Source organism: Ictalurus punctatus, chromosome 10 (genome assembly GCF_001660625.3).
Source record: "Ictalurus punctatus breed USDA103 chromosome 10, Coco_2.0, whole genome shotgun sequence".
NCBI classification, from domain to species: domain Eukaryota; kingdom Metazoa; phylum Chordata; class Actinopteri; order Siluriformes; family Ictaluridae; genus Ictalurus; species Ictalurus punctatus.
This window is the reverse complement of record NC_030425.2, coordinates 11,693,259-11,716,578: the sequence shown is the minus strand read 5'-3', so window position 1 is coordinate 11,716,578 and position 23,320 is coordinate 11,693,259. Positions and strand designations below refer to the sequence as shown.

The following is a 23,320-nucleotide window of genomic DNA, read 5'->3' as shown; positions in this document are numbered from 1 at the left end:
TCTTTTCTTTTTTTGCTTGATGAAAGATACTTCAAAATAAGATGCTTTAGAACAGGGTGGATTCATTACAGATGAAGAGGATCTACTCTTGTTAACTGGGCTTTCCCACAGTCAGGGACAAACACGATCTGTTAAACGTGGAGGGTACTTGCAGAAGTTGGTCTACGAAGATCCCATATTGTAGGAACAGTCACAAAACAAGGGCCTGGTGTTTGTGATTGAATCCTGAGATAACAGGTTTTCTTGTGGTTGAATGGGGTAGTTATGTTTCTGTACGAAACTGGGTGTGTTTTTATTAAGTGGTTTTGATAATCTGTTAAAATGCAACATGTATGGGGACGTGCTTCTAAAAGGTTGTGTAGTGTGGACGGAGATCGTTTCTGAAGCACAGCGGAAACGCTAGTGTGGACAAGGACCGTTTTCAATTTAAAACCAAAACGCACTAGTGTAAACAGGGCCTCAGTAACAGGGCTGTGGTGGGTTGTGTCCGCTATGACTCCAGTTATCCCCCCCCCAAAAAAAAAAAAAAATGTAGAGATGCCATTGAGTGCAAGTTGAAGTTTACATTCATCATGGGTTTGGAATGGAAAAAGGAACATGGAAACCTAACTCTAGACACCTAACACTAAATGTCTCGTTGATCTATATTAAATTCCTTTACCTGCTTTTTCTGCTAAGAGTGCACAAACTTTTGCACTTGACTTCATGGCATAATGGATAATGGAATGCATGATCCAGTGAACATATTCACACACATATATGCAGGTGTGAGGAAAATGAAAGACTCAGGTGAGTATAAAAGCAGGCAATGAAGTCCATCTCTCCCTCAGTGCCTACATTCTTCCCTGTGTGTCGGTATGCAGGACAGGTAGACGTGGTGTTGACATAATTTCAGGCTGAATTAAAAACAAAAAAGCTTGTCTCAGGCCAGCCAGGTGCAGCCCTTCTTGGCCTCTACAGATTCCTTCAGTCTTTCCAGCCCATCTTACAGCTAGAGAACCCCCTACCCTTAAGCATCATCTCCAAACAAGGTCATTCTATAATCTCATTAAAAGAACACAGACTATCTGTGTTGAGCTTCACTCGAGTTTAGAACATTGTGTTTATAAAGTGTTCATGATCGAGCAGTGTTTAATCCACTTCTCCTGGCAACTAAGCCTAATTTATACTTTGGAAGAGAATTGTTGATGTATTCTTTCAGCATTTATGGTTTGTGATGAGTCACAATGTCTCTAGTTAGTTTCTTAACAATAGAGTGCCGACTTTGTACAGTACTTATTAATTGAGCGGAACCCTTTTTTTTTTTTTTAGGTGGTAGAACTAGAAACAAAAGAAAACATAGCCACATACAGGAATAGCGAAAATGGTTCCTCTGTGCTGAAGACATTTTAATGCTTATTGTACTAAAATATACATTTATTTAATAAATAAATAGCCGATCAGATTGCACCCTTTGAGATCATGAAGATGGTCTGAGGATGAGATCTTGGCTTGGTCGTAGTGATAAATAGGATAACATCTTAGATAGCTCCTTATATTATTTCTTTTATTTTACAAAACTGTTGCTTTGTACTTTTATCCATTCATATTAGTTCAGCTTCAGAAAAGAAAATGGAGCTATAGGTTCCCTTAAAATTGCATCTTTTCATTTCAAATGAATTCGGTTCATGACTTGAAACCTTTCAGACAGGCTATGACTGTGATGTTTGCTAATACTTTCCTTCTCAAGTGTAAATCAGGCATGAAGTTCCTTGGCTGGCTGCTCCTTCACTCCCCCTAAGCACCCCCCCCCCCACCCCCCCCAATCCCAAAGCCTAAAAGTGAAGAAGAACTCCTGATCATTTCTGTCCTCGTGCTTATTGAAAGTGCTTTACCCTACTCTGTGGGAACTCACGCCTTCATTTCCCATTCGCCTCACACACTGGCTCTGTCCCAGCATGGGCCATGCCTTCTGGAGTGGGACTGACTGGTGTCTTTATGTGTCCATGAGCTATGTCTGGATGAATGAAGGATCCACTCCACAGGGGGGGAAAGCATGCAGAGAAGCCACGGATTAAAGTTTAGAGACGCCTGTCATTTTCCAATGAAGCATAGTCTGACTAGAGAGTGTTTTTTTGGAAAGTGTCTTAATTCTAATTCAGTCCATCGTTTAAAAAAAAAAAAAAACAAGCTCTTGATGTGTTTTAAGGTGGGATCTGTTTGGTCATTTTTCTGTCAACAAGGTGGTGAGCCACCAAGCAAAGACCACCCCATGACAAATCTTCTTGTATAAGGTCACTTGGTGCTAATCTTTATTAACTTCTATAATTTCGGTATCAGTCAGCGAGTGGAGGCTGAGAGGTCATTGGCAATATAGAGAGCTCGGGCCACCTGTCCAGCTCCAGCATTGTCATACCTGTGCTGGTTGCAGAAGCCGATTGATCTGAAAGCCCCCTGTAGTGGCTAAGGTCAGGATTTAAGGACGGGGAAAATATTACCTACCTTAGATCACCATAAAAGAGCAACCCATCCTGAGTCCACATAACGTTGCCTGTGTGTACAGTCCACCTGCACCCTGCACAGCTGGCCTTCAAACACAGAGCAGATGGAGAGTGACACTACTGAGAGGGACAGGCTCTTACTCCTTATTTACCCCATTTCCAATGATAAAATGGTGGTTCTCATTTCGTGCAACTAGCAGACATTTTCAAGAAATGGTTAAATCATTACATAATTAGATGTAGGAGTTATCTTATTTGTATTGTAAAAATAACAAAAACGCAGGAAGCTGTACTTTACAAGCTGTACTTTTGGAATTGAGTAGATATTTTGTGATCAAGGTCAAATATTTTTAGCTTCTACACACAGCGTCATCATAGATTTTTTTATTTTTTTTTAATAGCTTTTAACTTTTGTAGCTGCTCAAAGCAAGTTTTATCAGCAACATCTGAACATTAGCAATGTAGCAATCTTAACCCTACTGTTATGTTATGGGTCAATCTGACCCATTTCCACATTTGAGATGTTTGACATACTGGTTAATCTCTCTCTTTCTCTAAAATTATATGCAAATAGTTCTTCTTATGGCTTGTCACGGACAAGCCGTAATAAAGGTTTACTGTTTTGAGCTGTTCTTTGCTGATTTTGTGTGTATTTAAACTGTTGGTCATTTTGACCCATAACATAATGGATGTAACTTTTCCCCCAACATAATAGGAGGGTTAAGTAAGCGCAAAGTAAGCGCTTTATCCTAGTCAGGGTCATGTTGAATCTGAAGCTTATCCCGAGAACATTGGGTGCGAGGTAGGAATGACCCCTGGATGGCAAACCAGTCCGTTGCAGGGCTACACACACACACACACACACACACACACACAATTTTGGGGGCATTTTAGCATAGCCAGTCCACTTACTGATATGTTTTTGGTTGGAGGAGATCCAAAAGAACATGGGGAGAACATGTGGAACTCCACACAGACAGTAACCTGCACTCAGGGTTGAACCAGGGATCCTGGAGTTGTACGGTGGAAACACTACACCTTGCACGACTATGCCATGCCCTATATATTTTAATTGAGCTTAATTACAGTATAATTGTTCAATAATTTTTAAAAGTACTTCATGCTATTCACATCTGAATGGTGATTATATAATTGCTTGCTTTTTTTCCTTTCCTCGACCTTTTCCCATCCAGAGTTAAATCCCACTGTGTTCACACATGTCACGAAGACATGGCCTTTGGCAATGATTAAATGAAAAACAATAGTTAGAGGGGTTTTTAATTACTTTTACAGTGCATTCATATCATGTCAGATTTACTGTGACTGCAAGATGGTGGCTCAGAGATTCAACTTCTACTTCTTGTCAGTTAAAAGGGATAATTGGTCAGTCTATACAGGATTTGAGAGTTTTCTTTTCTTTGCGGCTTTTTTCTAGGTTTTTTTGTGCTTTTTTTTTGTGTGTGGAAAACCACTTGAATTGGTGAAATTGCAATTGCATGAAATTGTTTTCCATGGTGGTTGTTGGTAAATGAGACATTTTAGCTGTACTCGTTCAACAAACATGAATGGAAGAGGGATTTGGCTGAATGCGTGTTGCGATCACAGGACGTGTCTTGGCCCAAATCTGAGGAAAATTTACTTGATGCATTCATTTTTGTGATCGCAAAATCCTGGAGGGACTGATTGGTGCCTTTCCATGTTCTTACCCAAGATAATAAAGCATGCGGCTGTATTGTGAGGCTTGGACAGGTTTTGTCAGGCCAATACCAGTTGTCTCATTCATAGCTACTGTGATCAAAACCAACAGATGGAGGTTGTAAGATGGTTAATGTAGTTACAGCGCCTTCCACAACGATTTAATTAGCCCCTAATTTTCATACTGGCATGTTACTGACCCTGAAATTTAATGGATGTGCACAAGGCATGATATTTTTAGTTGGACGCATCTTTGGGCACTTGCATCTATGTAAGGTTTGAAAGTCTGCACTCAGTCACACCTAGTGGCAATTTGGAACAGTTTTTGGGATGTGCTGTATGTTTGTAAGGTGTCTTTTTGTAATAGTACAATATTTCCTGGTCTGTCCTGATTACACTTTTCTTCCCATTTTCCTCAGCACTTTTTGTACACTCTGCATCCTTCCATTTCACGAAGGAGCCCAAATCCCAGGATGCATTGCATGGACGCAGTGCAATGTTGCGGTGCGAGGTGAACGATCCTGGCGGCATCACCTACAGCTGGCTTCACAATGGCCAGCCTGTCTCTGACTCAGAGCGCCGCTTTCAGGAAGGAGGCAACCTGAAGTTCACTGCCATCGACCGAACCCTGGACTCCGGCAACTTCCAGTGCGTGGCTACCAAAAACACTACAGAAGAAGAGGAGCGCACAAGCGAAGCCAATTTCAACATTAAATGTAAGCTGGATCTTCATGCTTCCCGAAAACCCTAGTATAACCACTCCACCTTCAAACTCAAAAATTTTTGTGACTTCATCCGGCATTAGTCTGCTACCACATTAAACTGCACTATTCTGGTCTATAAAAGCACACATGTAAACCATTGGTGAGGGTTTTTTTTTTTTTTTTTTTTTAGTTTTTTTTTTTGTCCCACCCCTTCACCACTCTGGCTCTGCAGAAAACCAAACAGCACCAGCATGAGAGAAAGTTATTTTGGGCCTGCAATGGGGGGCACACAAAGCTCCCCTTTATACATCTTGCCAAGATTAATTGCTTGAAATGCAGCAGCTCGCCACTTGTGTCGGATAACATGGAAGGTCAGCTGAAAAGTGGGGCCTGTTTTCACTGAGGGTGTGAAAAATGACCCGATGGTGTCAACGATGGCGTTTGAATCTGATAATAAGACAATAGCCAGGTCTTAATAAACAGAAATAAATAGAAATGTAGCTCATTTTTGATCTCCTCTTCTCTGCTTTCTCTCTGTGTAGGGTTGGAAAGTGGTGAAGTGACACTTCAGAGTCCAGCCTCGGAGGCAGAGATCGAGAGCTCCTCGTCTGTCATGTTACGCTGTAACATCGACGGACACCCACGGTGAGTTTATATTTACAGGGGATTTTTTTTGGTTACCAGTAGGGTTAAGCGAATTGGGGTCTCGTCTGTATACATTGCTGTCACTCAGGGATTTTGTATCGAAAATGTGATATTTTTGCAAGTAAAACATCTGGAATATAGGCAACTTCAACTATTAATATTTGTCTTTTAAACGAATAGAAGTTTATTAAGCCTATTTCTAGATTTTTTTTTTCATTTCAAGCTTAAAATGTTCATTCTGATGCCAGAAGCGTTTAACTTTAGAAATAAACTGAATTATTTGCCAATAGAATAAGACCATTTTAAGCTTGACATTAGTAAATATGTCTAAACACACGCTTAATGGTTTTATATTTGTTATATAAAGATTGTATAATGAGAATGATTAGAATTATTACAATGGGAATTATTAAATATACTTTTCTTTTATTCAAGATATCTTCACTCGCTGTGATTGCGAGGTGTTCAAGATATCCCAAGGCTTTAAAACCATAAATATCAAACGTTTCATCGGTCCATGCTAAAATGTACTACAGTGGGAATTTTTTTCATATTTGGATTCATGAATATTTGATTTCCAGATTTGAAATGAGTAGAAACCATTTTTTAAAAAAAAGGAGAATTTTTGATTTCGCACATGTGCATTTCCTATTTTAGTGCATGACATGAAAAACAAATGTAGAACAACAAGCTGTTTTCCTATTTTAATTTCGAAATGAAAAACACATGAACGCGGCAAGCACATGTCACTCTTCATCTGGAACCCCTCAAAAAATCGTGAAAGTAATGTCAAACTGACTAAACTGCTTATTGGTGCTCGTTTCTATGGTGTTTTGAACCAGGTAAGAGCAATGGGAATTCTGCCAAGTAAAGAAATGTAAATAAGATTTAATCGCAAAGGATTTCTTGTCGTTGATCTCTTGCTGAAACCTGCAGGCCGATAAATCGCTGGTACAGAGACGGAGTGCTTTTACCAGAGAAGATCCACAAGATCAACAATAAAGAACGAACGCTGACACTCCCCAGTGCCAGTCCTGATGATAACGGCGTCTACTACTGCTGCGCCAAAAACGCTGCTGGCCAAGTGTGCAGCAGCACCAACTTCACCCTTAACATCATAGGTATGGATTTATTTTTAGCAGGAGTGTAGATTTTCAACGAACCTATCTTTCACTGTTCCACATGGTTCTGTCTGGTAAAGAAGAAAAAAGCATAAACACATTTTATTGATGTCTCCTGTTGTAGACAAGAGTTACCCCCAACCAGTGGTGAAGCCCCAGGATCTGGTAGTGCTGAGAAATGAGGAGGCGCATTTTCACTGCCAGTTCACGGCTGAGCCGCAGCCCACTGTAGAGTGGTTCCACGAAAATGAGCTGATTGCCAACAAGAGTCGGTGTGTGTTGCTAAAACGAAGGATGTCCGCTGTCTGTCTTGTCTGTGCTTGCTAACTCCTGCTGTTTCCACAGTATGTTCCTGCTCAACAACGGCTCGCTCTTCATCAACCAGGTGAAGCAGCGCAACACCGGCCGCTACAGGTGTGTGGCTCATGGCCTCCGCGGCCTGTCTGTCTCACTGGAGGCCTTTCTGAGAATAGCAGGTAAGACACATACTAGTCCTGTGTCATTGTGTGAAATATGCCATCATCCGGTTACACCCTCTAGCAAGCACCAGTTGATAATAGTATCATCAGGTGAGGGGTATTGGGTTTGTCTTGTGTGTTATGGACTTAGTACACTGGATTATTATGAATTATAGTAATTTAATGATAATAGTAATTTAATATAGTGTGGCAAAAAAAAAAAAAAAATCCAGGAACAGCATAGAGCCCCTAGTAGAAGGAGTGCATGGTGGCTTTATCCCATCACTTGGTAATTGAGATGGTGTCATTCAACACTTTTTGAGATGACAGTAACACTTAAACGAATGCTACAGGCAGTAGCAGCCTGGTTCGACTCTGAGAAACCATCAACACACACCGAATCAAGTACACGGCTTCCCACTACGGCCTCAGCATACTTAATGCAGAGTCGAATTCTTGAGGGTTACACTAAGACAAAACTGCTTTCGCAAGCTCACATGCACTAAGCTATAAGTTCCCTTCATCATTCTGTCTGCAATATCTTCTCTCTCTATCAGATATCGACGACATGCCGGTTCGACAGTCTCGTGTCTTCACGGCCAACTCTCTGGAGCGGGTCTCCTGCCGTCCTCCTCGTGGACATCCCGAGCCCGAGGTGTGGTGGGAGCGGGCGGGTCAGCATGTGCCTATTGAGGGGCGCGTGTTCCAGGATGGTCTGGATCTGGTTTTCAGCCCGACGCGTGCAGAGGACTCTGGCATCTATACCTGTTTCGCCCAGAACAAAGCTGGACAGAAGAAACAGGAACTCACCGTCACTGTGGCAAGTGAGTAGGACTGCGTTAGACTTCTGTCTAGTGTGTATATTTTATTCAGTTGTGTTTCAGCTTTTCAGTAATGTTGTTGCTGCTCATGTAATCAATAGCTCCACCTGAATGGGTGCAGAAGCCAGATGCAGAGAGCCAGCTGGAAGAGGGGCATGCTGGATATATACACTGTTACACCCGTGCCACACCTGACCCTGAGGTCACGTGGTATCGGAACATGCAGCCAATCAGTGCCGAGGTGAGTGGAAGGATGAGGTCACATAGAGTTGAATGTACTACTCACGTCTGTAGTAGAGTCAATACAGATACCAGAAATGTAATGGCATTACTTTTTACAATTTGCATAAATGATAAAAATGTCATGTTCCAATCAGAAGGCAGCTCCATAGATAGGGAGCATTTTAAGGGTTCACGTGAACGAGCTTGTCTGATTCAAAGTTCAGTCATTTAGGCCAAATTTCCTTCAGTCTAAACAATCCTGTAATTCTGTTCCTGTGCAATCCCATAATCTTATAACAAATGTCTCATGTCTTATGTAACACTGAATTTGATTCTCTTGAGAATCCTGACCAGATTCTCTTCAGATTGTAATGCCTACCAGAGAGATGGATATCTTTTGAAGAAGGTGGCTACAAAGTGGAGTTTTGAACTAAACTCTCAGTGGATTTGTTTCATAGTAACAAAGACTTCTTAGGTCTGAACATTTGCTATATCTGATGCACATTGTCATAGACTGTGTGTGTGTGTGTGTGTGTGTGTGTGTGTGTGTGTGTGTGTGTGTGTGTGTGTGTGTGACAGGATACACGTTTTAAGCAATTTCCCAATGGAACCTTGCGTATCAACAGTGTGGAAGTGTATGATGGCCATGTGTACAACTGCGAGAGTAAAAACAAAGCAGGGAAACTAAACTCCTATGCCAAAGTCACTGTATTGGGTAAGTTTTGTGTGTGTGTGTGTGTGAGAGAGAGAGAGAGGGAGGGATAAGATGATAAAAGCTGTGGCTCCAGTTGAACATTTATATAACATCAAAATTACAGCGCTTCTAATGCAGTACTACGTTGTTACTCCCAGTAATAAGCTGATTAACTGTCATTATCTCTCTCTTTTTTCGTACTAACCTCATTGTTCTTCATATATTTTAATGAAAAATTTTATGAATGAAATGAGCAAATTTTAGTTTGTTAAGGTCTTTGGGGGTTTTTTTGGTTGCTATTTTGCTTGGACAAACATCAGCAAAACTAACTATCGTGATCAATCTTGGTTCCATTACCAATAATACACAGTGTTATAATACACAGTGTTTTCTATCGTAACAGCTAAATCACAGGGATCTACACTCCTGGGTTAAAAAAAAAAATTGCCAAGCCCAAAACAAATCAACAAATTAACAGCAAATCATTGGTCAGGAAATCAGCAACAGATATATAAAGTAATTTAACATGGGATAGCTTTTCCATTTGATTTCTTCTTGCAGATAGCTTTTTATGGTTATTCATATTATTAACTTAATTTTACTGTGTGTTAATTTTGTACACCCAGACATGTTAGTTTGAATTTTACACCAAACATTTTAAACATTACAAGAAGACTATATAAGTGAATTTCCCCGTTTCCAGATTTGTTTTCTCCCCAAACAGTTCACTGCAGCGAAAGTAAACGAGCAAATGGTGGCACAGGAAGTCTCAGGAGTGCATTTGTTTAATTCTTCCTAATTACCTGACCAATTATTTGTTGTTAAGACCATTAAAAGCTTCATATTTAGCCATTTTGGGTTTGGTCCATTTATTTATTTATTTATTTATTTACTTACTTACTTACTTACTTATTTATTTATTTTATTTTCTTCCAGGAGCGTATATAACAGATGATCTACATAATCAAAGACTAATAAGAAATGTCTTTTTATTTAACAAAGAATAATATATAATTGCTCACATGGTGAAGTTTTCTGTAAGGAGACATTTTACTGAGCATTTTATAAAAGGATTCTCCAGTCTCAGAGCTTAATAACAGTCAGTAAGGTTTTCCACAAATGGAAAGTCTTCCGGAAAAGGCGAGTTTTTGCTTTCTGTATTTTTGCTAACATGAAAAGCCGTGTTGTTTTGCGTTATTGACTTCAAGAGATGAATAAAAGAGATTCTGGTGAGGGAACGATGGTTTACAGCTGCTGGAATGTACGTGATAACGGAAATGAACTTGTCTTGCGGTCATTCCATATCATTAAATGTAAAACATTCATGTTTAAAAAAAAAAAAAAAAGCGTGTAAATTTTTTATTAAACTAATAAATTGAAATGTATAAATTGTTGTCTTTGGCAAATTCCCTTAGTACGATTAGAACACACCACCTCAGAGCCTAGTGTTATTGGAAAAGAATCAACACCCGGGTGGTAAAAATAACTCTGCTTCACATTGGGCCGCATCACACCACTCCACCTTGGATTATTTTCCTACAACAGCAAACACGCTTGGGTTTTGTTCCTTAATTGTCTCTTCTGGGTGTTTCCATTTATATATGCTGTTACGCTCTTCATTATCTCTCTCTGCTTGGCCCCACAGAGCGGCTAAAGTTCACCCCGACCCCACGGTCCTTACAGTGCCAGGAGCTGGATAAGGAGGGCAGTCTGCAGTGTTCTGCCAAGGGCCGTTTGCCTCCCACCATCCGCTGGAAGAAAGCTGGTGTGTATCTGCAAACAGAAGAAAGAGATTAAATATTCTGTGCACGTATAACGTTCCAGGGGCCTCTTTAATTAAATTGTTTGGGTTCCATTTTGCATACACAGGAGAATTTAAAAAAAAAAAAAAAAAACAAAAAAAATAAACAGAAAATGGTGGATGCCTAACAATAAGCTGATTTTATAAATTGGTGTGGAGGACAACTCTTTTTAACAGACCCTAGCCTGCGTAAGATGGTGTGCATTATGTTCATGTGCACATGCTTTTATGCTTTTTGTTCTGTGTAACTATAATCGGTTCTGTACATGGTTTAGTATGCATACATGTAGGGCTACAATTTTCAATACATCTCTTCATAAAGTGTATAATACATTACTATTAGGGGAAAAATGCAAGAATGTTGAGCCAGGAAATCTTGCAACCATGTTAGTCAGCGCCAAGAGGACATCACAGATAACGTTGCACAATAAAGAAGTGAATATGCTTTCAGTTGGTGACAGCAAATTTATTTTCTGATCATGTGGTGCGTGCTTGGATTCAGTCCAAGCTCTTGATTTTTATGTGATGATCTGTTTGATACTGGCTCCAATTCAGAACTCAATTCGAAGGTGATGATCCTCATAAGCCAGACATTATCCTCAAAAGCACTCTTCCTTTTCACGCCGACACGCCGTCACCTAAACGCACCAATGCATCCATTGTCCACTGTTTTTCACACTGGCACAGAAATTTCATCGCGCAGCGTGAAACTCCTAACGCACAACATGCATCGCTAGAGAGTAGCGCCTCTGTGTTGATGACTATGACTGGAGTAAATGTTTTACTTTCATTCTAACTAGTGAGTTCAGTTAAGTTGTACTTTTGAAGCTGTCTCCATTCATTAGGAGTGTTTATTACTTTGGAAAATAGTTTTCAATTCTGTAAAAATATGCATACAGTTCAGAGTATTCATAACTATATCTATATCACACTTTCAAATCAAGCTTGACTTTTTATTTTATTTTTGAAATAAATTCCAGTGTGTATATGTGTGTTGGAAATTGAAATGATGTCTCCACTGTGAAAGGTCATTATGCCTCAGTGATGCGATTGTTATGAAGCAATGAAATGATTTGGAATGTGTTAGTCCAGTAGCAACTGCTGTAGAAAGTGTGTGTGGGCATGTTGTTTTATATCAGTAAGATGTAAAACGTGTGTATGATCATGGTGCCCCCTGCAGACGGCAGTGAGGTCCCAGCTTGGGTGGAACAGAACGGAGGCACTCTGCATTTTTCCAAAGTGACTCGGGCAGATGCAGGGAACTACAGCTGTGTGGCTTCCAACAGCCTGCAAGGAGAGATCCGTGCTGTGGTCCAGCTCACTGTCGCAGGTACAGTACAGCATTGTGCAAAGGCTCGCTACAGATATAGTGAACCGCTGACGTATTCCTTTAACATAGGCCATAAAAACTAACCATGGAGCATTTTACAAGTTTTACTTCTAGCTTTGGGAATGTTTCCCCATTCATGATCAAATCCTTCATCTATACGCAGGATGAAATGCTCAAAAGAAGGTTTGTATTAGAAATGTAGCTCCACTAAGTTTGCAGTTGCCAAGTATTGAGTTTTGATATTGTGATATTTAAATATCAGTAATCTTCTATATATATAGATATATAGATATATAGATATAGATATATAGATATAGATATATATAATACAGCGCTGTTGACATAACATATATTAGTTCCACCTGTAATTCATATCACAGTTTAACATCCATCCACTAATATTTTCTAATATGTTATCGTTTCTATAGTAACAATTCACAAGGACCTGTGTGGCGGAGGTTCCACAGAATTTAATGCTCCTAATACAAATGTCTTGTTATTTAGCATCTAATGGTTGATGTAGTAAAGTTTTCTGTAAGGAGGCGTTTATTTAAAAGGCGTTATTAAAGATGAATGTAACTATAAATGGTTAAAAATGATAGTTTGTGTGTGATGTGGTATAAGAGGAATAAAACACTTCAGGACGTTGTGGTATAGAAAAAGAATCCACTTTGGGGTGGTAACACATCACATCACTCCAGCGAGCATTATTTTCTTGTAATGGCATGTTCCGAAGTGCTTTATTCCTTCCTTAACAGTGGTCATGCAAGCATTATAAGTTGTTTGAGTTCTGACATTACCCATTTCTTGGGTTTTCACTGAATAGAATTTGGAGGTTTCAAATAATTTTTGTAGTTACAGTAGCACACAGACACCACTGATAATTTAGACATTAGCTCTTATTTGTTTAACTTGACGCAGAAACCTGCTTGAAATCATGTCACTTTCCCCTTTTTTAGTGTATGTGGCATTCAAGTTGAAGCCAGAGAACACTACAGTGTATCAGGGTCACATTGCCGTGCTGCACTGCCAAGCCACAGGAGACCCTTCACCCATCATCCAGTGGAAAAAGAAAGACAAATTCCTCGACTCCAACAAGAGCAGGTTAAAAAAAAAAACTGTCCTTGCCTAGAACTAGTGAATAATCATCTGCAAAATGATATCAGTTCAAACTCATTCTCCACTTGATTCTCTTGTTGTTGATGTGTGTGTGTGTGTGTGTGTGTGTGTGTGTGTGTGTGTGTGTGTGTGTGTGTGTGTGTGTGTGTGTGTGATAAAGGTTCCAAACAATGCCCAATGGCTCTCTAGTTATTCATGACGTCAGCACAGAGGACACGGGTAGCTACACCTGCATTGCTGGGAATAGCTGTAACATCGCACACACGTCCGCAGAGCTCTACGTCGTGGGTGAGTTGACGTCGAGCAAAACCGTTAATGGATTTAGAGCTTTCGATCTTGCTTCATGGATTTTGGAATAGTTTTCTAGAATATACCAGTAACCCAAAACAAAGTCAACAAAAGTCTCTGAGGCCAGAGCGAGGGTTTAGCCACTGTATATTAGGGTTGCGCAATTAATCATTTTTCCTAGTTGACCAGTAATTCAAAAAAGTAGTCAACTAGTCATCTTTTCCAAAACTTGTTTTGTCTTGTTTGTTGATTGCTCTGTTTTAGAGACCCAAAGTAAGATGAGGAACCTTGGTGTAATTTTTGACACCAGCCTCACTTTTGATTTTTTTTGTTCAGGGCACTGTGAAGGCATCCTTTTTTCACCTCAGAAATATAGCCAGACTACACCCAATGCTAAACTTATCTGTCGCTGAAAAGCTGATAAATTCATTTGTTGTCACACGGCTGGATTACTGTAATGCCGTTTTAGCCGGAGTTTCTAAAACCGCAATTAACAAACTGCAATATGTTCAGAACTCTGCCGCCCGGATCCTGACAGGAACCAGGAAATGTGACCGTATTACTCCTGTTTTGAAGTCCTTACACTGGCTCCCGGTCAGGTCCCGTGTCGATTTCAAGATCATGATGTTGACATACAAGGCATTACATGGATTGGCTCCACAATACTTATCTGGCTTATTAATCCCTTACACCCCAAATCGCAGACTGCGCTCCTCACAGTGTAATCTGTTAACTGTTCCACACACACACCTAAAATCTATGAGTGACAGGGCTTTTTCAGTCTATACTCCTTCACTTTGGAACTCTCTTCCTCCTGAACTCAGGGAATCCCAGACTTTTGGCATTTTTAAAGCTCTTCTCAAGACACACTTTTTTAAACTTGCATTCGACTGCTGATGTCTTTTTAGATTGTTTTATTATTAATGTTGTTGTTGTTTTTCTTATTAACTTTTATTTGTTTTATTTTTCTGTGGTCTGTGAATTTATGTACAGCGCTTTGAGAAGCTGCTTTAAAGGCGCTTAATAAAATAAAGATTATTATTATTATTATTATTATTATTATTATTATTATTATTAACTTATTGAGGACGGTGCTGTTTTTAGTTTGTGTTTTTAGTTCAGTTAAATGTTGATGAACAATAGCAAAGAACACCTCAAACTGCATTTCAGTTCCGTCATACCCAGGCTACAAATTACACTTCCAGCTTCAATGCTTCTTTTTATTTTATTTTTTTATCTACACTATTAACAACAGAATAAATCAGTGCAACAAATGTGCAAAATAATAAACACACACACAGTGTGTAATAAATATATATATATATATATATATATATATATATATATATATATATATATATATATATATATATATATATATATATATATATATATATATATATATGCATACACATGCACATTTATGAACGTACCAGTTCTTATAGTGTACTTGTTAATAAAACAAAAACAAAAACCCTGATATCGTTGATTCTGGAACTGAGCGCGCACAGCATGGAAGCTCATGTCTGTTACCAGATCTGCCCTCATAGCTCAGTGACCGGCCTTCCTTGGAGTTTGCAATATTTACAGCAGCGTCTGGGAGGTATTTCTAGGCTGATAATGACCCGGGTGTTGAACCGTACTGTTGGTCACAACCTGGAAGGATTTTATTTACATTTTATCGTTTTATTACAAAATCAGTCTTGTATAACATATAAAGTGATATCAAAGTGATAATGTTCCATTAAAGAACAGGGGGGAAAACTTTTCTGGCTTCTACTCAAACAAAGTACATTTATCCTGCAGTTCTTTACCATCTATATCGCCATTTTTACCCCCATGACTACTGAATGAATTAGCTGATTAATCTCTGTAACCCTTAATGTATATACTGGCATGTTTTGTGTGTTTGTGGTTGTAGAGAAGCCAGTGCAGCACACGCTGGCAGACGATGAAAAGGCTCCCTACAAGATGATCCAGACCATTGGGCTGTCGGTGGGCGCAGCTGTTGCTTACATCATCGTTGTGCTCGGCCTCATGTTCTACTGCAAGCAAAGACGCAAAGCCAAGAGACTGCAGAAGAGCCAGGACAAAGAGGAGCCTGAGATGGAGTGTCTAAATGGTGTGTTTGTGCACGTGTAGACATAGTGCTGTGAGAAAATATTTGCCTCCATCCTGATTTCTTCTGTTTTTGTGTATAACTCCTGCTAAATAGTTTTAGATCTTCAAACAAAATACAACATAAATCAAAGGCAACCTGAGTAAACACACGATACACTTTTTTATTTATTTGTTTATTCATGTTTCCCTCAATAATTGCAAGTTGCCCAGGCTGTGAGGCAGCAAAAGCATCCCCACATCATCACACCTCCACCACCATGCTTGACTGTAGTTATGATTATCTTTTTGTGGAATTTTGTGCTTGGTTTACGCCAGATGTAACGGGAGTCCTGTCTTCCAAACAGTTCCACTTTCGACTCCTCAATCCACAGAACATTCTCCAAAGGGTTTGAGGATCATCAAGGAGTGTTTTGGCAAAATTCAGACGAGCCTTAATGTTTTTCTGGGTTAGCAGTGGTTTTCACCTTACAGTGTCTTTCTGATAGTGGGGTCATGAACAGTGACCTTTATTGATGCAAGAGAGGTCTGTAGGTCCTTTAATGTTGCCTTTGGCTCTTTTGTGACTTCCTGGATGAGACGTTGCTGTGCTCTTGGAGAAATTTTAGAAGGTCGCCCACTTCTGAGAAGGTTCACTACTGTGCAGAGTTTTTCCATTTGGAGATAATGGCTCTCACTGTGGTTCTTTGGAGTCCCAGATCCTTTGAAATAGCTTTGTAACCCTTCCCAGACTGATTTATTTCAATCACCTTCTTCCACATCATTTCTGGAATTTCTTTCAAATTTGCCATAGTGTGTTACTGGGTAAGACCTTTTAACCAACTTCATACTGTTCAAAAAGTTCTATTTAAGTGTTGATTTGATTGAACAGGATTTGCAGTAATCAGGCCCGTTTGTGTCTAGTCCAGCTGATATGAATGCAGTTTCATAGATTTGGGGAATTAATAACTACAGGGACAAATACATTTTCACACAGGCCTAGTTGGTATTGGAAACTTTTTTGCTTCAGTAAATAACATTATCATTTAAAAACTGTATTTTGTGTTTACTCAGTTGCTTTTGTTTTATCTTAGATTTTGTTTTAATTTCTGAAAAAATTTAGTATGAGATATACACAAAAACAGAAGAAATCAGGATAGGGAAAATACTTTTTCACACCACTGTATTTCAACAAAAATACAACTCAAATATTAAGCTGTGGTGAAATTTGTAATATCTCTTAAGTCTGCGTGAAAGATGACATTTAAAAAAAGAAACACCAGTGAAGTGCTCTGGTAGAGAAGTGACTCTAGCTATAAACATTATCGAATACTTTTTCACAGCATTGTAGCATTAATTAGCTACAGTAATCATTATATCAATGGAAGGTCCTTCAAAATATGGCCGTATCTAGCTGTGAGGACACTTAGGTCTGGACCTCTGTAGTTTCGGAATTTTATTTTATTATTATTTTTATTTGTAAATATATACGAGATTTAGTTAATTTTTTTTTTGTAAAAAGTTAATTGTTTTAGTTAAAATGTAATTACTAGAAAAGTTTGCATGCACTCTTTCTTATTAATTACTATACTTTATCCTAGAATAGATTGCTTTCTTCAGCACTCAACATAAGTTCAGTCTGTCTTTCATGTAAATTGAATATGAAATCAGTTCACTGAAAACTTGTTGAAAAGTTGTTCCAGTATTCAGTTTCGAAAGTCTGCAATCCTGTAATTAAGACACCTGAACTAAAATTATGTAGGCATTTTAAATTGGATGATTTTGTCATGGTCTGTAATCATAAGTTTCCTGATTTGTCCTACAGGGGGCACCGTGCAGCAGAACGGCCAAACCACAGCTGAGATTCAGGAGGATATGCCGCTGAACACCATATCTTCTACTGGGAACAACAAGCGCCACAGCACTCATGACAAGCCGCAGTTCCCCCGTTCCAGCCTGCAGGCTATCACAACTCTGGGTATTACCTGAAAACCTTTCAGATATGCCGAGAAATTTTGTGACAAAGCGACAAAGACAAAGAGCATCCATGTGTGACGCGTGTGCTCACGTCCTTCCTCAGGTAAAGGAGAGTTTGGCGAGGTGCTCTTGGCCAAGGTGAATACTGGTGCGGATGAGGAAGAAACTGCGGTTCTGGTGAAGAGTCTGCAGGCCAGAGATGAGCAGGTGCAATCAGATTTTCGACGGGAATGCGAGATGTTCGCTAAACTCGGCCATCCCAACATCACACGTCTGCTGGGCATGTGCCGTGAAGCAGAGCCATTCTACATGATCCTGGAGTACGCTGATATGGTGAGTCATTCCTCTGCCTCCATGCCTCAGTCAGTATGTTCACATGGACAACAATAATCCGATATTAACCAGAAATTAAGAAACTAGCATGTAAACAGCAATTTTTTATTACCTTAATCCTATTAAAGTCATACTCAAAGTAAACACAAACTGAATTAAGACGTGTGGAGTACTCCTGTTTTAGTCGCGTTATCAAAGTGTATTACAGACATGTACACACCTTAATCACACTATTAACATCGTGTGGGAGTTTTCACCGCATTTTGCGACAGGACACGTACACACACGGCAGTGCTGAACCATTTGACGGCAAACGAGAGCACGGCTGCGTCCCAAACCACGTACTTACCTACTATATAGTAGGCAAGATGCATGTATTTAGTCGGCAACATGCGTGTATTTCAGCTACTATATAGTAGGTAAGTACGCAGCCCAAGGCTTCAAGCAGTCGTCTATCAGCACATATTGCATGACAAATAATTAACTGCACTTGAGGCTTTCATAAAATTAAAAATAAAAACACCCAAAACAGTATACAGTACCATAACGAAGACCAACTGTATGTTGATACGTGAAATTGTGGAGGGAATGCCGGACGGTGTGGCGTGGTGATAAAACAGTAACAAGTCGTTGTGTTGCTTGTACTGTAGTTTGTAACAACCACATAAATGTGATGTAATGGTAGGCAGGACCTAGGGTGGTGCGTGGGGAATTGAAGAAAACACCTGACCACACGCATCTGTGAACTGTTCAAGGAATATTTCAAGCCGTAGTTTGGATTTGTCACTTTACAGCATCGAACAACTCCTTTGCATACAGTTCAGAAAACCTCGAGTCAAATGTCGCTCATGGCTGAAAATACCTGGATAACTCTCTAAGTAGGGTTAGACAGCAGAAATGCAACAAGAGTGCAGCATGGGATCGCTGATGGACTTTTACAGATGTAAAGCTTTTATTTCTGAAAGTACAGATAAATAACACAACTGAACAGAGACCCTTTTTGTTGTATGAACATCACTTCAAATGTGACATTGTACATGCTACAAGGAACAGTTTCCTATTTCGAACAGTTGTTTATAATGAAGTTCAGTGTAGAACCCACAGGGATTCCCTTTCAGAAAGCTTTTGAAGCTAGAACAGTAAACCCTCCAAACTCAAAATCTTACAAACATAAAACCTTACAAACGCTCTGGAAACCTTATTTACTTGTCCGGCAATATTTTGTTGTTTTTATTACTTATGAGATTGTTTTAAATGTACTTATTGAATTATTTTTGTTATTTTAATCAGAGTAATATAGACATAAAATCAAACGACTAGAGAAAGCAAAATTTCAAAATGGCCCAAAGACATGCTAACTAAATTATGGGGGGAAATAAAGCACTGTTTTTGGGTTTATAATTAAAAAATATATATATTTTTAGCTACTTTTGTTGTTTGTTTAAACACATCTTTTAGTATTATACAAAAAAAGTGCACTGCGAACTGAATTTATGTGCATTTAATTTTATCCTTAGGGCAGATCTAATCCTGTTCTCTCTTCCACAGGGTGACCTGAAACAATACCTAAAAATCTCCAAAAGTAAAGATGAGAAAGTGAAAGTGCACCCACTGAGCACCAAGCAGAAGGTAAAACTAGTGACATAAACACACAAATATACTATACGTACATAAGAGTAAACTTGTTCATACCCGCGGCTTGTTGAAGTATTTGATTATGAGCATACAGAAACGCACACACGGGGTTTCTTTTCTCGTGTCTCTTCCCAGGTGTCGGTGTGTCTGCAGGTTGCTCGGGGGATGGAGCACCTCTCCAATCAGCGCTTTGTCCACAGGGACCTGGCTGCACGCAACTGCCTCATTAGTGCCAAGAGGCAGGTCAAAGTGTCTGCGCTGGGCCTCAGCAAAGACGTCTACAACAGGTGCACATGCACACACCAGCAGATCAGAATGACATGTGTACACACATGCGCAGTGGTGGTGATATTCGATATCAAATCTGATGATTATAAATAGCGCAATGTCTGATCAGTGACATATTAAGAAAAGACAGACAGCTGCATTCATGAGTTCTTATTTTTATTCATTGATTCTGACTCACTTTTTGTGAATAGTGTGGTGGTGTTATGTAAATAAAGTTTATTGTGTTCCTGCAGCTGCAGAAAGCGTGCACATACACACATCGGTAGATCTTAATTACCCAAAATATTGCAGTTATGGGTAGATCTGTGTCATTGAATATTTTGAATATTATTCTACATGCTTTATCTGGCATATGACTGAAGACTTACTGTGTGTATCTGTGTGTTTGTGTGTAGTGAGTATTACCATTACCGTCAAGCCTGGATCCCCCTGCGCTGGCTTCCATCAGAGGCTGTGTTTGAGGACGATTTCTCCACTAAGACGGATGTTTGGTCTTTTGGTGTGCTCATGTGGGAGGTTTTCAGCTTCGGAGAGCTGCCCTATGTTGACCTTGCTGATGACAAGGTCCTGGAAGGTAAGAGATTAAAAAAAAACAAGAAGAAATGTTATTGCCACATGAACTACACCAACAAGGTGTGGCATGGTCTGTGTTATGCCTTCAGAGCCTCTTTATACATTAACATTTACATTATGGGCGGCTGTGGCTCAGGTGGTAGAGCGGGTTGTCCACTAATCGTAGGGTTGGCGGTTCGATGCCCAGCCCACGTGACTCCACATGCCAAAGTGTCCTTGGGCAAGACACTGAACCCCAAGTTGCAACAAGCTACTGTTGTAACAGCATTTCTGACACTAGTGCTAGCTCTCACTCAGATCAAGGTTTATATTCATTCTAGTCTGATGTTGTTTCTATAATAACAGCTACAATTCACAGGTACGTATAAGTCAGACTCAGCACAAAATCTAAGAGTAATGATAAATGGATTTTAAGAATAAGTGCTGCTATTTATACATAAGAAAAACGTTGCTATGGTGAAGCTTTCTGCAAAGAGATTTTTTTTTTAAATTTATAATGTATGGAAGGAGTCTCGGGTGTCAGTCAGTTTTCAACCATGGGAAAGTCATGATGAACATGATGAACTTTTTTTTGTCTCATTAACTTGAAGAGAGAGAAAAAATTCTGGTAAGGGAATACCTGTTTCTGTTTATGGCTGTTATAACGTAAGCAATAGCAGTAACTAATTTGTCTTCCGGACGTTCCACAACATTAAATGTACCTTTAAATGGATAAAAAGAACATCGGGTTGTTCTTTAAAGAATGAAAATGTGCAGTTGTTGGTAAATTGTTGTATTATAAGAGGAATAAACCACTTCAGTTTATGCTATTATTAGAAAATAATCAACTTCGGCATGGTAACAGCATCACACTACCCCAGTGTTGATTATTTATCTTATAACAGCATGCCCCGAAGTGATTTATTCCTTATGTACACAGTATATTTCACAATTCTCTCACCTGAACCATCAAGCAAAAAACAACCTCTGATCATTTAGATAACTGTATTCTGCCATTGTCACTTCGGATAACAACACCTGCTTACTGAATTTAATTTTAACTACGATGATATGACCAAGCAGAGAAATGATTTGTGTGAAGCAGGGAAGTGAACTGCTGATGGATTTGGGAACAGCTACATACTCACCTTTAGTGTTTTCTTTAAATGATGACTCTGTTAAAAGCTGTTTGCTTCAATGTATACTCCCAGGTCTTCAGGAAGGAAAGCTGAAGCTGTCTTCTCCACACGGCTGTCCGTCTCGCATCTACAAGCTGATGCTACGCTGCTGGGCCTCCAGTCCCAAAGACAGAGTGTCCTTCAGCGACGTTGTCACGGCCCTCAGTGATCTTCCCTCCGAGAGCAAAGTGTGAGCCAGGGTTCGGCTGCTGGGATTATCTGATTCGTAGTCTTTAGCTGTTAAGAAGCTTCAGTCTTTTCCTTCTCAAAGGATCAACAGTCTGCTTCTGAATTAAGGCTGGATCTTGTGTGTTTTTTGAGTCTCTTTTCTACCTGTTGTTACAGACCATGTGTGGGGATGTGAGGAAGTTACTTTATATGCTGGAACGAACAAAGTGTAAAAATAAGAATGCATGTTCTGAGCTACATTAGTGGAAATAACTATCATTTCACCTCTGCTCGTCGAGCAGGAAGAGAACCTGTACACTCACACCAAGTGCATTTGTTATATAGACTGTTAAAACCATGCACTGATCAGTTTTACATTTTTTTTGTATTATAGAAGGATTGTTCCAGGAACCTTGTAATTTATTTTAAAGGTCCTGTTTTTTTAATGTTTGTACTGTACAGAAAGGTACTGTTTATATTCATTGTTATTTGTTAGTTGTTGTTTTTTTTTTTTTATCCAGAGGAAAACTGGGTTTAAAAAGTGTTGAAAGGTTATATACATGACTAGAGGTCAATATGTGATAAAATTTCAGCTCAAGTGCCTGTAAGATGAAGGATAGCTTTAGTACACACTGAGTGCTCTATCTTTTATGGTTTATTTGATGTTTTTATACATTAGTTATGTTTTCAAGTTACTGTTACAGATATACATTTGTTGGTTTTGATAAAACAAATATGCAAATATGCGAGCCACAGAATCTAGCATATAATGTGCTAATATAATAAAGGTTCAGCTTTCACAAAGTTGCCAGTTCTCTCTTCACTTAAAAAAAAAAAAAAAAAAAAAAAAAAGTTTTATCCCTGTATCTACAGCAAAAACACCTCTGTTCTTAAACAGTATCTATGTATGCATTTATGCCTCACCAATACTTGATAAGATGAAAAAGCCATTACTATGCCATGGTCACCAAGGCAACAGGTCACACCCCTTCGCAACAATAGCATTGAGAAAACCCTGAATTTACATGGATACATACATAGGCACAGAATATACACAATATAAACCGAATATGTTGTGATTTCAGACGTAAACGTAGTGTTACTTTTTCAAAGAATTGTTAATTATTTGATTTTGACTTTCAAACAGAATGTGACATTCTCATGTACTAATTAATATATAGTAGTATGAAACAGTAGTATTGGGACATAGTCTCCCTGTTTGTTTTGTCTCGGCTGCGTTTGAGAGTTTCTGAGATGTGAGGCGAAAATGTTAAATCGCTACCAAACCTGGATTCAGATAAACCTCACCTATCGAGACCTCCAGCCTAGTATCCCCACCCCCAGCCCCAAATTTTTTTCATGGTGGAGGATTTTCCTAATAAGTGGATAGACTATCCAAATACGCTACGTATAGTTTTGTGCTGGAGAGATTTTCTGATAACGTTACTGTAATAAAGTAGACAAAAAGTGCAAAAATACTTGAGGTATTGTTTTACAAACACCTGTAAATGGTACAATAGTTCGGTTTGGTCAATTTGGACAAATCGTTAGACACCTCTATTAAAAGCAGAACCACTGCTCAATCACTAGAGGGCGCTCTTGACCTAAACTCTACTATAGTGTGGCATAAGAAGAAGAAAAGGCAAGTATAATTTACTATTTCTTTTGATATATAATCATTATATTAATTTTTCCCAAGTGATCTTCCAGATCA

At 39.2% G+C, this 23,320-nt stretch overlaps 1 protein-coding gene across 1 annotated transcript in view; it reads left to right on the top strand.

Annotated features, from left to right (window-relative positions):
* ptk7a (protein tyrosine kinase 7a) overlaps positions 1-22,713 on the top strand; it is a 39,449-nt gene extending 16,736 nt beyond the window's left edge. The window contains exons 2-20 of the mRNA XM_017479008.3: positions 4,595-4,891; positions 5,422-5,524; positions 6,461-6,645; positions 6,770-6,917; positions 6,991-7,121; positions 7,661-7,927; positions 8,026-8,165; positions 8,726-8,861; positions 10,486-10,605; positions 11,822-11,971; positions 12,931-13,075; positions 13,251-13,378; positions 15,300-15,500; positions 17,301-17,453; positions 17,556-17,785; positions 19,334-19,414; positions 19,556-19,707; positions 20,104-20,282; positions 21,472-22,713. Coding sequence (XP_017334497.1) covers positions 4,595-4,891; positions 5,422-5,524; positions 6,461-6,645; positions 6,770-6,917; positions 6,991-7,121; positions 7,661-7,927; positions 8,026-8,165; positions 8,726-8,861; positions 10,486-10,605; positions 11,822-11,971; positions 12,931-13,075; positions 13,251-13,378; positions 15,300-15,500; positions 17,301-17,453; positions 17,556-17,785; positions 19,334-19,414; positions 19,556-19,707; positions 20,104-20,282; positions 21,472-21,632 — 3,107 coding nt within the window. The 3' untranslated portion in view covers positions 21,633-22,713. The remainder of the gene's footprint in view (positions 1-4,594; positions 4,892-5,421; positions 5,525-6,460; positions 6,646-6,769; positions 6,918-6,990; positions 7,122-7,660; positions 7,928-8,025; positions 8,166-8,725; positions 8,862-10,485; positions 10,606-11,821; positions 11,972-12,930; positions 13,076-13,250; positions 13,379-15,299; positions 15,501-17,300; positions 17,454-17,555; positions 17,786-19,333; positions 19,415-19,555; positions 19,708-20,103; positions 20,283-21,471) is intronic.
* The last annotated feature ends 607 nt before the right edge of the window (positions 22,714-23,320 follow it).